The sequence below is a fragment of the Lutra lutra genome, chromosome 5 (assembly GCF_902655055.1).
Source record: "Lutra lutra chromosome 5, mLutLut1.2, whole genome shotgun sequence".
NCBI classification, from domain to species: domain Eukaryota; kingdom Metazoa; phylum Chordata; class Mammalia; order Carnivora; family Mustelidae; genus Lutra; species Lutra lutra.
Genome location: NC_062282.1, coordinates 65,930,302 through 65,946,942, shown reverse-complemented (window position 1 = coordinate 65,946,942; position 16,641 = coordinate 65,930,302). Strand labels below are relative to the sequence as shown.

Here is a 16,641-nt window from a genome sequence, read left to right as displayed (position 1 = left end):
CAGCTGAAATGTTTTTATTTGCCTTTTTGTTTATAGTTGCTTAGTTTGGAATTTTTTTTTTTATTTCTATCATTTACTGGGTATATGTCCTAGTTTAAAAGTTCTTTTGTCTCTTTAGTGAAGTATAATTTCTTTTATGGATGATACTGTTCATGTTAGTGGGCTGTTAGGGTGGGGAGGATAGATTGACAGGTCTGGGTTTTGTTTTTTTTTTTTTTTTTTTTCCTGTAGGAGCCTTCATTTTTGTTTCTTTGTTCCTTCCTTTCCTTCTAGGAACCTGAAGGGCACCACTTTTGTTTATCTCCCTCTGTTCTAATAACACAGCATCTCTGTGGTTGTCACTTTTGGCTGCTCTCACTTTTAAGTACTTTATTGTAGCTAATTATGTGAAGTACCACATCTTGGACCTGTGCTTAGTGTTTAGCCTTAGTGTTGGCCTTTCTAATCATTGGGGTGATTTTGTCTGTGCTTTAACTTTTTTTTAATATCTTTTTCATGGAGTCTCCATTATTTTTCATGAAGGCTCTTAAGTGTCTCCTTACTCTGTTCTGTGTACCCAAAGACTTGCAGCAGCAGTGGGAATTCTTTTGGAATTTGTTGTTTATTGCTTGCTGGTTATATGAAGTTTATGGTCTGCCTTTTCTCATGCTGAAGACATTGGTCAAAGATGGCGGTTTTTTCTCACCTTTTAGTCTGGTGGTTTTTCCTGGAGCATTTGTGGAGAGATTCAGATTTAAGCAATTACCATTATCTTTTAGATCTTTCATTTTCAGCCATTCTGGATCACTATATTATAGTTGAGTCTTTTATATAATAACCTTGTTAGATGATCTTATATTTACTGTATATTTTTATATTTTTCACTTTTTTGGCTCTTTGTTCTGGCATATCTTTTGGTACTTAGAAAGTATTTTTTGTTGTTGTTCTAGACATTGACTTTATATTAGTGCCTTTTATAATTTCTTCCTCTTTTTCTTATAGCATTTCATAATCTGTTTTGCCACTTGTAAATGGTGTTCTTTGACTTTCATTTATAGCCCATGCAGTATTTAGTGAACTTACTCTACTTTCCAGTTTTATCTCTTCTCATTTATTAGTTGAATAATTTTTACATTATTAAAATACATAATTACGTTTTTCTTATATTGTCATCTCTACTTTTGTTTTAGTCTTAGGTCTAAAATTAGAAATACTAAATATTCACTCTCAGTTCTTTGCCAAAGTTTCTCTAATAATAATTTCTCTAATTTTTAGTTTAATGGCGCTTATTATGTATTAGAATCATCAGGAAGACCTTGTAAGCAGTATTTCCTGAGTTCTGTTTTTCTGTTGTATTTCTTTTGTTTTGATACCTGAAAGACTCCTTATGGGATCCAAAATTCTTGCTTACAATTCTCTCCCACTCAAGTTTCTTTAAAAATGCTGCTTTTGTGGTTTTTGTTTCTTTGTTTTTGCTTTAGTATGTTGCATTTGAAAAGTCCAACTTACTTTCCTTTTTCTGTGATTAGGCCTTTTTGTTAGTCTGAATGCTTTAAGAATTTCTTTATCTTTAAGGTGCAATAGGTTTAATAGTATAGGTCTGAAAAATAGTTGTTCAGGGTCCCTTTTCCCAGATAAATGGTGGGTACTTTCAGTAAATAAATTCAGGGTTGTTTTGGGTAAATTTCTCTCTGGTTATAGTTTTTTTTTTTTTTTTAAATCAAAGATTTTATTTATTTATTTATTTATTTATTTATTTATTTATTTATTTATTTTAGAGAGAGAGTGGGAGTGTGAGCCTGAGCAAGGGGAGGGGCAGAAAGGGAGAGAATGAGACAAGCATACTACATGCTGAGTCTAGAGCCCCATATAAAGTGGGGCTCTATATAATGGTCTTGACATCATGTCCTGAGCCAAAATCAAGAGTTGGATGCTTAAGCTTAACCAACTGAGCCACCTAGGTGCCCCTTTGATTATAGTTTTTTTTTTTTTTTAAGATTTTATTTATTTATTTGACAGATAGAGATCACAAGTAGGCAGAGAGGCAGGCAGAGAGAGAGGAAGGGAAGCAGCCTCCCTGCTGAGAGAGAGCCTGATGCGGGGCTTGATCCCAGGACCCTGAGATCATGACCTTAGCTGAAGGCAGAGGCTTTAACCCACTGAGCCACCTAGGCGCCCCTGATTATAGTTTTAATGTTAATTTATTTCATTGTTCTGTTTTTTTCATTGGAGTTCCCAGTTATACATTTATTAGATGATCTTTGCCTGTATTCTGTTTCAGCTACTTTCTCTCAGATCATTTTTATTCCTTTCCATGTTTCATTTTTTGTTTTGTTGAATATATATATATATATTTTTTTTACTTTCTTCAGTACCTTTATTGAATTTTGAGGCAAGGTATGGTTGGTGTTTTTGATTCTCTTTATTATATAGAACTGTTAATTTACCCAGTTTTTCTTTTCCTTTATCACCCAGTGGCCATAGTGTGTCTCTTCTCTGTTTGCCTACTTCTGTTCTCCTCTATGAGTGATGTTTCCTTGGGATTGATATAAGTTTAGTGGATATACCTTATTCATATTAGGGTCAGACTTTCTCTTTCTTGGCGTGATTTTGCCTATTCACAATTGATGTTTATTTCTTGCTTGCAAGTAATTTGAAATTTGGAGTTATGCAGAAAATGCAGGTTACATGCAATTTTGTTTTATTTATCTGATTTTTTGGGGGAATTGTATAGAAAATATGGAAATGCCTTAGCCTTACTATTTTGCATCTTATTTTAATCACTTATCTTGGAAATATTTTTATATGAGTATTTATAAAGGAAAGTTTTTAAAAAATTTTTTAATTTATTTGACAGAGAGAGATCACAAGTAGGCAGAGGGGCAGGCAGGGAGAGAGGAGGGGAAGCAGGTGATGTGGGGCTCGATCCCAGGACCCTGGGATCATGACCTGAGCCGAAGGCAGAGGCTTTAACCCACTGAGCCACCCAGGCGCCCCCCCCCTTTTTTTGGAGAGCAAGAATGCATGTGAGGGCGGGGAGGGGCAGAGGGAGAGAGAGAGAGAGAGAGTCTTTTTTTTTTTTTTTTTAAAGATTTTATTTATTTATTTGACAGAGAGAAATCACAAGTAAGCAGAGAGGCAGGCAGAGAGAGAGGAGGAAGCAGGCTCCCTGCTGAGCAGAAAGCCCGATGTGGGGCTCGAACCCAGGACCTGGGATCATGACCCGAGCCGAAGGCAGCGGCTTAACCCACTGAGCCACCCAGGCGCCCCGAGAGAGAGTCTTAAGCAGGCTCCATGATCAGCATGGAACCTTTTGCTGGGCTTGATCTCAGTGACCCTGAGATCATGACCTGAGCTCACGTCAAGAGTCAGCCTTTGCTTCTCCCTCTACCTCTCTGTTCCTTCTCCTTCTCCTGTCTTGCTCATGCTCTGTCTCTCAAATAAAATAAAATAAAATCTTAAGAAAAAAGAAGGAGTCAGCTGCTTAATTAACTGGGTCACCCAGGTGCCCCAAAAGTCATTCTTTTAGATGAAAACATGGTATTCTGAATGGACCATAATATATTTTACTGTGTTGTTATTCATGATCATAAGTCCACGCACTTAACACAATCTGTGATGTAATACTAGCTGCTTCTTAAAATTTCAAGTGTGTTTGGGGTGCCTGGGTGGCTCATTTGGTTGGGTGTCCAATTCTTGGTTTCAGCTAAGGTCATGATCTCAGAGTGGTGAGATTGAGCCCCGTGTTGCACTCTGCACTCAGTGGGGAGTCTGCTTGAGATTCTCTGTCTTCCTTTCCCTCTCCTACTCACTTGCTCTCTCTTTCTCTCTCAGTAAATAAATGAAATCTTTAAAAAAATATCCAGTCTGTCACAGACTATTTTAAAATACAGTAAAAAAGGATTACTAGAAAATGAAATTTAAAAAGACAAAATATGGGCCTGTATCTTTTATTGTTATATACAACAAACGTTAAGGTTTCGTTTCAATAAATATAATCAGAACAAATGCAACATAGGAAAACAGGGAAAAAAATGGTGCATGTTCCTTGAAATTGTGTTTATAAGCAATTTGATATAGAGAATGTCTATTTTACTGATAAATTTTTCTTTCCATAATTGTAACTAGACAAAGTTATGTGTGAAGTAGTGAACTGTGTATTAAGCATCCATACATATCCTTTCAATGAACACTGTGTATATCAATATTTAAAGTTCTTATTTTGACAAATGAGCTTTCTTCTTGCTTAACAACTTACTGTTCTAATTTGGGTTGATGATGATGCCAGTGTCACAGGGGATATTGTTTACCTAAAGCCTATATATATTTTTTTTTTTAAATTTTTTTTTTTTAAGATTTTATTTATTTGTCAGAGAGAGAGGGAGAGAGAGCAAGCACAGGCAGACAGAATGGCAGGCAGAGGCAGAGGGAGAAGCAGGCTCCCGCTGAGCAAGGAGCCCGATGCGGGACTCGATCCCAGGACGCTGGAATCATGACCTGAGCCGAAGGCAGCTGCTTAACCAACTGAGCCACCCAGGCGTCCCGTTAAAGCCTATATTTTTAAAAAGATAAAATTCAGTTTGAAGAAATCAGTTTTACATTAAGGAATGGGAAGAAGAATTTTATTTTATTTTTTATTTAGAGATTTAATTAATTAATTTATTTGACAGAGAGATCACAAGTAGGCAGAGAGGCAGGCAGAGAGAGAGGAGAAAGCAGGCTACCCGTTGAGCAGAGAGCCTGATGTGGGGCTCCATCCCAGGACCCTGGGATCATGACCTGAGCCAAAGGCAGAGACTTTAACCCATTGAGCCACCCAGGCGCCCCGGAAGAAGAATTTTTAAGCAGTTTCAGTAAGATTGTAGTATTTTTATTCAAAACTAGCTTGAAAATGCTATACTTCAAAAATCATCTTTGATCTCTGTTCCAGCAATTTTTTTCTGAAAAGTTAGTTAAATTTCAGTTACCTTATTATTATTATTTTTAAATTCAGTATAGTTAAAATATAGTATTATATTAATTTCAGGTATACAATACAGTGATTCAGAAATTTGATATGTTACTCAGTGCTCATCATGATAGTGTACTTTTAATTTCCTTTACCTTTCACCCATCCCTTCATCCACCCCCTCTGGTAACCATTAGTTTGCTTTCTGTAGTTAAGAGTCTGTTTTGATTTGTCTCTTTTTTCTTTGTTTTGTTTCTTGAATTCCATGTATGAGTGAAACTGAATGGTATTTGTCTTTTTCCAACTGACTTATTTCACTTAGCGTTTTACTTTCTAGATCTGTGTTGTTGCAAATGGCAAGATTTCATTCCTTTTTTTATGGCTGAGTGATATTCCATTGTTTATATATACTATATATTTTTATTTTATTTTATTTTATTTTTTAAAGATTTTATTTATTTATGTGACAGAAAGAGACACAGCAAGAGAGGAAACAGAAGCAGGGGGAGTGCGACAGGGAGAAGCAGGTTTCCTGCCGAGCAGGGAGTCCAGTGTGGGGCTTGATCCAGAACCCTGGGATCATGACCTGAGCTGAAGGCAGACGCTTAATGACTGAGCCACCCAGGTGCCCCATACCATATCTTTTTATCCATTCATCTATTAATGGCCACTTGGGATGCTTCCATAATTACATTTTAATTAGCCTTTGAGGAAAGAAATGGAATTTGGATCCATGAATTTGATTTTTTTGGTGTAATATAAAATTTGGAAAGTTCTATTAAATTTATCAGGTTTTGGATGATAATGTTTTGCAGATGTAAAATACCAAGTTTACCACCCATTTCACTGATGTTTATTGTAAAATTGTAGAACATCACAATCTGTAGACTCTCTGTCCTTCTAATAATCTAACTTTAATTTCTGTCCTTTGATCTTACTTGTCATAAACATTCTTTCCTTGCATGGAAGTATTAAGTTCACTGAAAATACTGAACATATCAGAAAAATAAATCTTGCTTTCTACTTTATTACTTTGTCCTAAAAAGTTCTAGAAACACTAAGCATTCACTTTATAATTTGGAATTCTCCACAGACCTTTCTGCTTTAATAAATCCTGTTATGGCAAGTAATAACAGTTATTTATGATACATTTACATACACATAATAAAGTGATTATGTATCAAAAAATATTCTTGAATTGAATGCATTTGCCTTAGCCTTATGTAACTTACAATTTCTAATATGCACAGTATTTAATTTGGCTGACATTTTTTTCAGTAATAGAAACTGTGTACTGAGTAACTGTGGCACAAGCTTCTTAAATCTAGGATGTTTTTCCCATTGTTACTTCTGGCTATGTGATAGTTAAAAGTTTAATCCTTTATGTTTTTGTACAGTTAAAAATTTAGTTAACATTTGTTGACAGTGAAACAAAAATTTTTTGTATCATCCAGTTAATCACGCATTTCTTAAAATAATTGCTGTGTTGCCAATGTCTGTGCATTTATGAAGCTACAGTGAAAAGAATGTTGTTGGCTTTGTTTTACTAATTGTTCTTCCATATCATGGTCTGTTTCCTGAATGTGTCAGGCTATGTTGTTATTGAAATATGGTACTTGACCTACCTTCTTTGCCTCATTTCCAAGCAAGTATTTCCAAGCAGATAACTTTGCAATCTTCTGCTGATTTCCTGATAGTTTTATATACAGACAATCCCTGAGTTTTGATAGCTTGACTATGAGTTTTTGAGTTTATGATGGTGTGAAGTGATACACACATTCAGTAGAAACTGAACTTCGAATTTTGAATTTTGATCTTTTTCTGGGATAGAAGTACATGATATGATACTCTTTTGTGATACTGGGCAGTGGCAGTGAGCTACAGCTTTCAGTCAGCCACACAAGCATGAGGGTAAACAGCTGGTCCATTTACAACCATTCTTTACCCATAAACACATTCTGTTTTTCACTTTCAGTACGGTATTCAGTAAATTATGTGGGATAGTCAACACTTTATTATAAAAAAAGGACTTGTGTTAGATGATTTTGCCCAACTGTAGACCATTGTAAGTGTTCTGAGCTTGTTTAAGGTAGGTTAGGCTAAACTGTGATGTTTGGTACATTAGGAGTATTCAATAAATCTTCATTTTATAATATTTTCAACTTGTAATGGCTGGTCCTTCTGCAAGTGACTAGTCTGCAGTTTTCACCATGGAAGTCTACTTATCGTGTGCTTGGATGTTGTGGCAATGTCAAATCGCTGTATAAGTTTCTGAATGCTTATTCTCAGTTTCTATGTTTATTTTATTTTTTTTAAGATTTTATTTATATGAGAGAGAAAAAGAGAGTACAAGCAGGGAGAGTGGCAAAGGGAGAAAAAGAAGCAGGCTCCCCACAGAGCAGGGAGCCTGATGCAGTCCTGGATCCCAGGACTCTGGGATCATGACCTGTGCCAAAGACACTTAACTGACTGAGCCACCAGGCACCCCTCTATCTTTATTTTGTTAGAGTAGTAACAGGCAGTGTGCTAATTTCCACTCATCTATAGATCGTATTTTCTGTAGCATTGATTCAGGTTTTACAACAACAAAATATTCTACTTTGAGCATTATTGTGTGCACATCTTTGTGCTTATGAGTGTATCTGTAGATTTAACTCCTAGAAGTGTATTGCTGGGCAAAGATTATGTACATTAATGATTGCAGAGGTTATTGCTGATTTGCCCTCTAAACATATTGGATCCATTTTATCCTGTCAGTGGCATAAGAGTATTTGTTTCCCCACATAAAGTGTTTTATAAAACATTTTATTTTTGCTATTAATACAGGTTTTAAAAGTATATAACTGTTTTGATTTATGTCAAACGTTTTTACATATACTTATTAACCCTTTGTGTATTTTTCCCTATGGGGTATCTTATCATGGCCTTTGCTTGTAGGAGGAGGTTAAATACTGGTCTTTTTACTGATTGTAAGAGCTCTTTATAGATAAAGAAAATTAGCCCATTCTCTGATAATTATGTTGCATAGTTTTCCCTAGTTCTGTTGCTTTTTAAGTACTGATTTAAAAATAGATGAATACACACTGACTTTAAACATACTCGTTTTTAAAAAAGATTTATTTATTTGAGACAGAGAGTAAGAGTGCTGGGGGGCAGGGGCAGAGAGAGAGGGAGAGACCATCTTAAGCAGACTCTGTGCTGAGTGCAGAGCCTGACACGGGGGTCGATCTCACCATCCTGAGATCACAACCTGAGCTGAAACCAAGAGTCAGATGCTTAACTGACTGAGCCATCCAGGCGCCCCCATAGTTATTCATTTTTTTAAGTCCTGAATCAAGCTTTCTCTGAACTTGAGTCCATGCTTACTGGCACTATGCAGATGGCCAATTTTTACATAAGTGTCCATGTGACAAATAATAATGTCAATATATTATACATTTTAATTTTTATGATTTTTAATTGTTCCAGATCTACATTTTTTATTGTATCATAAAGGATCTTTTCAGCTGTTTTCTGTGAACATTTACAGTAGCCACTGATTCTGCAAGAGGCTCAGTGATCTCTTAGTTATAGAAGAGGTAGAAAGAGTACTAATTTTAATAGTAGCCACCCTGATGGAATTTCTTGTTTTGCAACAGGAACCAAAGGAGGAGAATGGATTGCAGAAAATGAAGACAAAACAGTCGAATAGAACAAAGTGTTTGGCCAAAAGAAAAATTGCACGTATGTTTTTATTTTTGTGTTGAGAATGCTTTGAAAAGTGCAGCATAGAATTGACACTGATTTCTTCATTAAGAAGAGAGATCTCTGAGTAAGGATGTATGTGCTTCCTATTTATTTTGGATTCCATTAATCTTAGGATTCACCATTACCTACAACTCATATAGTTGACTTATTATTGGCAGAGGTTTGAAATTAGAATGTGAACTTCAGAGTTAGGCACACTTGGATTTTAATCCTTCCTTTAGCCCTTACTATGTAGACTTAAGGCAAGTTAATGCTTTCAGCCTACCTCTGTTTTCTTATTAATAAAATGCAGATATAATACTTAGTGGCTCAAATAATAGTACCTACTATAATGGTACTAGTTTTGTCATGTTAGAAAAACAACATTCAACTGAGTAAATTTGAAGATTTAATTGGCTTTTATTAAATGATTCATGAATTGGGCAACATTTCATCTAGTAAATAGAGAGGTGCTCCTGAGGAATTGTCCAAAATGAAAGGTTTTTATAAAAAGGCGGGTGGGGCGAGAAAATTATTAGCAAAAAAAAAAAGAGAAAGAATTATTTTAGGCAAGACCATCTTTCTTTGCTGGGAAGGATAGGGGTTTTATTAGGTGGATTACCTCATCTTACTTTGGATGGAGAGTTTATGTGATTATCTCATTGGTGCTTAATCAGAAAATTCCTGGTTGACAGGTTAAGACTTAAATTTCTAGGGAAATTTGAAACTGTAGCTAAGTTAGGTATTAAGCCCCGGTTTGGTGACTTGGCCTGGTCCAAGTGATGCTGTGTGGACCTGTGGTTTTCCTTTTAACGTTTGTTAAATTGTAAGGGAAAAAGTCTCTACTCTTAACACTTCAGTCTGGTCATCACATGTTTTGGGAGTTTTTCCCCCACACCAAGCAGTTCTCCAGTTTTTAGTCAGACACTGTTGAGTATCTCAGTTTAACCAATTCTGACATTGTCTGCCCAGAGATAGTATCAGATCCCACAGGATTAACTTTTTTATAGCAACTGCAAGTCCAGGTCATGACCTGTGCATCTGACTGACTGGCTATTCAGAGGTTTACATTACCCTCTCTTTGGGTTTGATTAATTGGTTAGAATGGCTCATAAAACTCAGGGGAACCATTTAATTACTAGATAACTGATTTATTATAAAGGATATAACTCAGGAACAAGCAGATGGAAGAGATGTATAAGGCAAGATATGGCAGAAAGGCTGCAGAGCATGCCTGCCCTCTCTAAATGTGGGAGGAGTATCCCAGTATCTCCGCCAGCCTTTCCAGTATCTCCACCAAACTAGAAGCTCTCCAAACCCTGTAGTTTACAGATTTTTATGGAAGCTTTGTTATATAGGCATGAGTGATTAAATCATTGGCCATTGGTGATTGATTCAAAGTCCAGCCAGCCCCTCTGTCTGTTCCCTCCAGGTTGGGGGACAGGGATGGAAGTTCCTACCCTCTAAACCCACAATTGGTTTCCTCATATTTAGGGGCTTTCCAAAAGTAAGTGCATTAACATAACTCTCAGGTATGGTTTAAAGGGTTTGTTACAAATAAGAAAAGATACCTTTATTGTTCTTTTCACTTAGGAAATTCTGAGGGATTTAGGAGCTCTGTGCCAGGAAACAAAGATCAGATATATATTTATTAGTTTAAGTTAGAAGAGCACAAAAATTTTTTGTTGTAGGTTTTGCTTTCTTTTTTTCAAAAGTTTATTGCTTTCTTTTTTTGTTTTATTTGCTATATTTACTTTCTTTTTTACAAAAGTTTATTGAAGATAAGCAAGGCTTTATTTCACTATTAGTTTGAATTTCAATGATTTAAGGTAGATTAACCACAGACAGTTCTTTGTTGTGAAATCATTGCATTATGTCTAGAGGTAGCTGTCACTAGGTTAGATCTGTCGAATGTACTCAAGTTATTTTCAGTATTGAAAATTGTTGATAATAGTTATTTTTTGAGATGCAATTATCTTTATCAATTGGTAAATTTATGTCATCATAGGTGGACTATTGATAGTTGTCTGGTTATTCTGAATCTTTACAATCAAATTGGGTTTTACTTTTTTATTTAGTTGTGTCATGCTTTTTTTTCTGGTCTGATGACCCTTTTTATCTTTTTTATATATTTTGACAACTTTTGTCTTTTGTCTTTTACAATGACATTTAATGTAATTATTGGTGTTACTGAATTAAAATGTACAGTTTTGAATGCTGTTCATTTGTTCCAACTGTTTGTCTTTTTTATTCTTTTTCTGTCTTCTTTTGTATTTGTTGAATATTATTTTGATTTCATTTTATTTCTATCATATCTTTTAAAATGTGTTTAGTGGTTGCCCTAGAGTCTCTAGTACACACATTTAATTAATCACAGCCACCTTCAAATAATATTCTGTTGTTTCATGTGTAGTGTAGACTGTGTAACGGTATACTCCCCAATTTTTGTCTACTCTGCTTTGTGTTATATTTACTATACATTTTAATTTTGCACTTGTTATAGTACACAATACATTAATACTATTTTGGTTTAGATAGTTATCTTTTAGAGCAATGGAAATAAAAACTAAAGAATTCAGGGGGCTCCTGCGTGGCTCAGTGGGTTAGGCCTCTGCCTTCAGCTCAGGTCATGATCTCAGGGTCTTGGGATCAAGCCCCACATTGGGCTCTTTGCAGGGGCTCCTGCTTCCCCCGCCCCCCCCCCTCCTCCTGCCTTTCTCCCTACTTGTGATCTTTGTCCATCAAACAAATAAAATCTTTAAAAAAAAAAACCAAACTAAAGAATTCAGTACTTTATTTTTCCCATCTCAAGGGCTGTTTATTTCTTTGTGTAGATCCTAGTTTCTCTTGGAAAGCTTCCTTTATCACTTTTATAATGTAGATCAGTTGCCAATTAATTCTGTTTTTATTTGTCTGAAAAAGTCTTTATTTTTCCCATTTTTATGATAACTATTGAGATATAACTCAGCTACCATACAATTCATTCATCATACAATACCTTCATTATTTAAAGTATACAGTGGTTTTTAGTATATTAAGTGTTGTGCAGCTATTGCCACAGTCTAATTCTAGAACATTTTCATCACCCTCAGAAGAAACCCTGTATGCTTACCAGTCACCTAAAGCCTTCATCCCACTCAGCCCTCAGCAACTCTGTATTAATTTTCTCTCTCTGTAGATTTGCCTATTCTGGACATTCCATGTAAATGAAATCATAGAACATGTATCTTTTGTGACTGGCTTCTGCTTAGTGTTTTCACATTGGCATCATCAGGACTTCATTCCTTTATTGCTAAGTAATATTGTATTATACCGCTGTGCTGCATTTTGTTTATTCATCATTTGATGGACATTTAGATTGTTTCTACTCTGGCTATTACACCTAAAGTTGCTGTGAACATTTATGTGCAAGTTTTTGTGTGGACAGGTTTTCATTTCTCTTGAGTGTATACCTAGCAGTAGAATTCCTGGGCCATATGGCAACTCAGTATTTAATTATTTGAGAAACTTCCAGACTGTTTTCTTTTTCTTTTTTTTTTTTAATTAATTAATTTATTTGACAGATCACAAGTAGGCAGAGAGACAAGCAGAGAGAGAGGAGGAAGCAGGCTTCCCTGCTGAGCAGAGAGCCCGATGTGGGGCTCCATCCCAGGACCCTGAGATCATGACCTGAGCCGAACGCAGAGGCTTTAACCCACTGAGCCACCCAGGTGCCCCCAGACTGTTTTCTAAAGTAGCTACCTGTTTTACATTTCTACCACCATTGTATGAGCGTTCCAGTTCCTTCTTATCCTTGCCAGTACTTATTTTACTTTTTTTTTTTTCTTTTAAATTATAGGCATTCTGCTGGGTATGAAATGGTGTCTCGTGGTTTTGATTTACATTTCTCTAATGACTAATGGTGTTGATCATCTTTTTGTGTGCTTCTTTGCCATTTGTATATTTTCTTTGGGGAAAAGTTGATTCATATCCTTTGCTCATTAAAATTTTTTAAATTATAAAACTCTCATAAAACATACTGAACAGAGAGCCCGATGTGGGGCTCGATCCCAGAACCCTGGGATTATGACCTGAGCTGAAGGCAGAGGCTTTAACCCACTGAGCCACCCAGGCGCCCCTCTCATAGTATATTCTTATAATTGTCTGTATTTCTTTTGTGTTAGTTGTGATGTCTCCTCTTTCATTGATTTTATGTATTTGGGTCCTTTCTCTTTTCTTTTTGCTAAGTCTGGCCAGGGGTTTATCAGTCTTACTGAATAAGTCAAAGAACCAGCTCCTGGTTTTGTTGATCTCTTCTGCTGTTCTTTTAGTTTATGTTTCATTGATATCTGCTCTGATCTTTATTATTTTTCTTCTCCTGCTGTGTTTAAGCTTTATTTGCTCTTCTTTCATTAGCTCCTTTAGGTGTAGGGTTAGGTTGTGTGTTTGAAACCTTTCTTGTTTCTTGAGAAAGGCTTGTATTGCTCTATACTTCCCTCTTAGGACAACCTTTGCTGCATCCCAAAGATTTGGGAACAGTTGTGTTTTCTCTTTCTTTCTTTCTTTAAAGATTTTACTTATTTGATAGAAACACAGCAAGAGAAGGAACACAAGCAGGGGGATTGGGAGATGGAGTAGCAGGCTTCCCACTGAGCAGGGAGCCCAATGCGGGGCCCAATCCAAGGACCCTGGGATTATGACCTGAGCTGAAGGCAGAAGCTTAATGACTGAGCCACCCAGGTGCCCCAAAACAGTTGTGTTTTCATTTTCATTTGTTTCCATGAATTTTTAAAATTCTTCTTTAATTTCCTGGTTGACCCATTCATTCTTTAGTAGGATGCTCTTTAGCTTCCATGTATTTGAGTTCTTTCCAACTTTCCTTTGGATTGAGTTTGAGTTTCAAAGTATTGTGGTCTGAAAATATGCAGGGAATGATCCCAATCTTTTGGTACCAGGTGAGACCTGATTTGTGAACCAGGATGTGATCTGTTCTGGAGAATGTTCCATGTGCACTAGAGAGGAATGGGTATTCTGTTGTTTTCGAGTACGTTCCGAATAGATCTGTGAAGTCCATCTGGTCCAGTGTGTAATTTGAAGCCCTTATTTCCTTGTTGATCTTTTGCTTAGATGATCTGTCCATTTCAGTGAGGGGGGTGTTAAAGGCCCCTACTATTATTGTATTATTGTCATTGTTTTCCTTTGATTTTGTTATTAATTGTTATTAATTGGTTTATATGTTAGGGGCATAAATATTTACAATTGTTAGATCTTGTTGGATTACCCTTTAAGTATGATATAGTATCCTTCCTCATCTCTAATAGTCTTTGGCTTAAAATCTAATTTGTCTGATATAAGGATTGCCACTCCCACTTTCTTTTGATGTCCATTAGCATGGTAAATGGTTTTCTATCCCCTTACTTTAAAACTGGAGGTGTCTTTGGGTCTAAAATGAATCTCTTGGAGACAGCATATCAATGGGTCTTGTTTTTTTATCCAATATGAAACTCTGTGTCTTTTGATTGGGGCATTTAGCCCATTTACATTCAGGGTAGCTGTTGAAAGATATGAATTGTATTCCTGTGCCATTTGGTACATGTGCCAAAGGACGTGCCATTATATTGCCTGTAAGGTAACTGTTACTGTATATTGTCTCTATTACTTTGTGGTCTATGTTACTTTCAGGCTTTCTCTTTGCTTAGAGGACCCCTAACAATATTTCTTGTAGGGCTGGTTTAGTGATTGCAAATTCTTTTAGTTTTTGTCCTGGAAGCTTTTTATCTCTCCTTCTATTTTCAGTGATAGCCTAGCTGGATATAGTATTCTTTGCTGAATATTTTTCTCATTTAGCCCTGAGTATATTATGCCAGTCCTTTCTGGCCTGCGAGGTTTCTGTGGCAAGGTCTGCTGCCAGTCTAATGTTTCTACCATTGTAGCTTACAGACCTTTTGTCCCAAGCTGTTTTCTGGATTTTCTCTTTGTCTCTGAGATTTGTACATTTTATTATTAGATGTGAGGGTGTTGACCTATTTTTATTGATTTTGAGGGGGGTTCTTTGTTCCTCCTGGATTTTGATGCCTATTTCCTTCCCCAGATTAGGGAAGTTCTCTGCTATAGTTTGCTCCAATATACCTTCTGCCCCCCTCTCTCTTCTGGGATCCCAATTATTCTAATGTTGTTTCTCCTAATGATAACACTTACTCTCTTGAATTCTCCCCTTGTAATCCAGTAGCTGTTTATCTCTTTTTTTCTCAGCTACTTTATTCTCCATCATTTGATCTTCTATATCACTAATTCTCTCTTCTGCCTCATTTATCTTAAAAGTTGGAGCCTTCATTTTTCATTGTACCTCATTAATAGCCTTTTTTATTTCAACTTGATTAGCTTTGTTTCTCCAGAAAGGGATTCTCTAGTATCCTCTATGTTTTTTCCAAACCTAGCTAGTGTCTTTAACCCACTGAGCCACCCAGGTGCCCAAACCTAGCTAGTGTCTTTATAATTGTCATTTTGAACTCTAGGTCTGACATCTTACTAATGTCCATGTTGATTAGGTTCCTGGCAGTCAGAACTAGTACTGCCTCTTATTCTTTTCTGGTTTTTTTTTTTTTTTTTTTTTGAGGTGAGTTTTTCCATTTTGTTATTTTTGTCCAGAGAGGAATAGATGAATGAGAGAACAAAATGCTAAAAGGGTATCAATGACCCCAGAAAAATGTACACTAAACAAATCAGAAGAGACCTGAAACCGGGGGCGGAAGAAAGAAAGAAAGAAAAAAAAAAAAGAATTTGATCATGCTGGTGAATAGAACAGAAGCACAGACTAGATTTTGGGTGTATTTTGGTCTGTTAGAAGAAACTGCCTCCCAAAATTCTAAAAAAAGAAAAACATATATAAGTGTAATTACAACAAAGGTATGGTGTAGGACTGCAAAGATGAAATTAAAAAGGATTTTAAAAAAGGAATTGATAAGTTGATTGACAAAAAGAAAAAAGAAAAAAAAAAGAGAATGTGATCAGGTGGATGAATAGAACAAAGCCATACACTAGATTTAGGGTATATTTTGGTCTATTAGAAGAAACTGCATCCCAAAATTTTAAAGAAAGAAAAATTTATGTGTATATAAAAAATAAGGTTATGTACAACGAAGGGATAAAATATCACTGTAAAAATGAAAATTAAAAAATTTTTAAAAAGAGTTGATTAGATAAGAAGTTGGTTGAAAAAGGAAAGAAGAGGGGTGCGTGGGTGTCTCAGTTGTTAAGTATCTGCCTTCAGCTCAGGTTATGATCCCAGGGTCCTGGGATCGAGCCCTGTATTGGGCTCCCTGCTTAGTGGGAAGCCTGCTTCTCCCTCTCCCACTCCTCCTGCTTGTGTTCCCTCTCTCGTTGTCTTTCTCTCTGTCAAATAAATAAAGAAAATCTTAAAAAAAAAGAAGAAAAATTCTTAAAAAAAAAACCCCAAATAGGAAAAAAAAAATTTTTTTTTAAAATTTACTTTGAAAGACCAAAGGTTCATGGGAAAAAAACATGAATTCTATGTGCTGTATCCTCTAGCACTGGAGTTTTGCCCTTCTCATTGATCAGTAAAGTTGGTCTTGGCCTTATGTTCTTGCTGATCTTCTGGGGGAGGGGCCTGTTGGAGTGATTCTCAAATGTCTTTGCCCCAGGAGGAATTGCACCACCCTTGCCAGGGGCAACACTAAGTAATCTGCCTGGGTTTCCCTGAAGGCTTTCCTTACATCTTTAGGGGAGGAGAATGAAAATTGCAGTCTCCCAGTCTCTGGCCCTGGAGAAGCCAAGAGCTTGGGGTCCCGCTCCTCAGGGCACCCTCAGAGAAAAGCAGTCAATCACTCCTGTCTCCCTGGTCTCCAGTAGCACTCTGTGCTCACCTGGCCTGTCACTGAGTGTTTCTGTGTCTGGCATTTAACCCTGTTTGGAGTCTCCAGACCCAGTAGATTTCTCAAGCGAGCTCCTGTGCCACTTGTCCGAGGAGAGGAAGTCTCCCACTCCCACTT

At 36.4% G+C, this 16,641-nt stretch overlaps 1 protein-coding gene across 7 annotated transcripts in view; it reads left to right on the top strand.

Annotated features, from left to right (window-relative positions):
• UIMC1 (ubiquitin interaction motif containing 1) overlaps window positions 1–16,641 on the top strand; it is a 136,465-nt gene that overhangs the window by 39,116 nt on the left and 80,708 nt on the right. For 6 of the 7 annotated variants that reach the window (XR_007127342.1, XR_007127341.1, XM_047729148.1 and 3 more), the window contains exon 3: window positions 8,566–8,650. The exons of the other annotated variant lie outside the window; for it this stretch is intronic. Coding sequence is in view for 4 of the 6 variants with exons in the window: in XM_047729148.1 (XP_047585104.1) it covers window positions 8,566–8,650 (85 nt within the window). In the remaining 2 variants the exon portion in view is untranslated. The remainder of the gene's footprint in view (window positions 1–8,565; window positions 8,651–16,641) is intronic. 7 annotated transcript variants of the gene reach the window in all.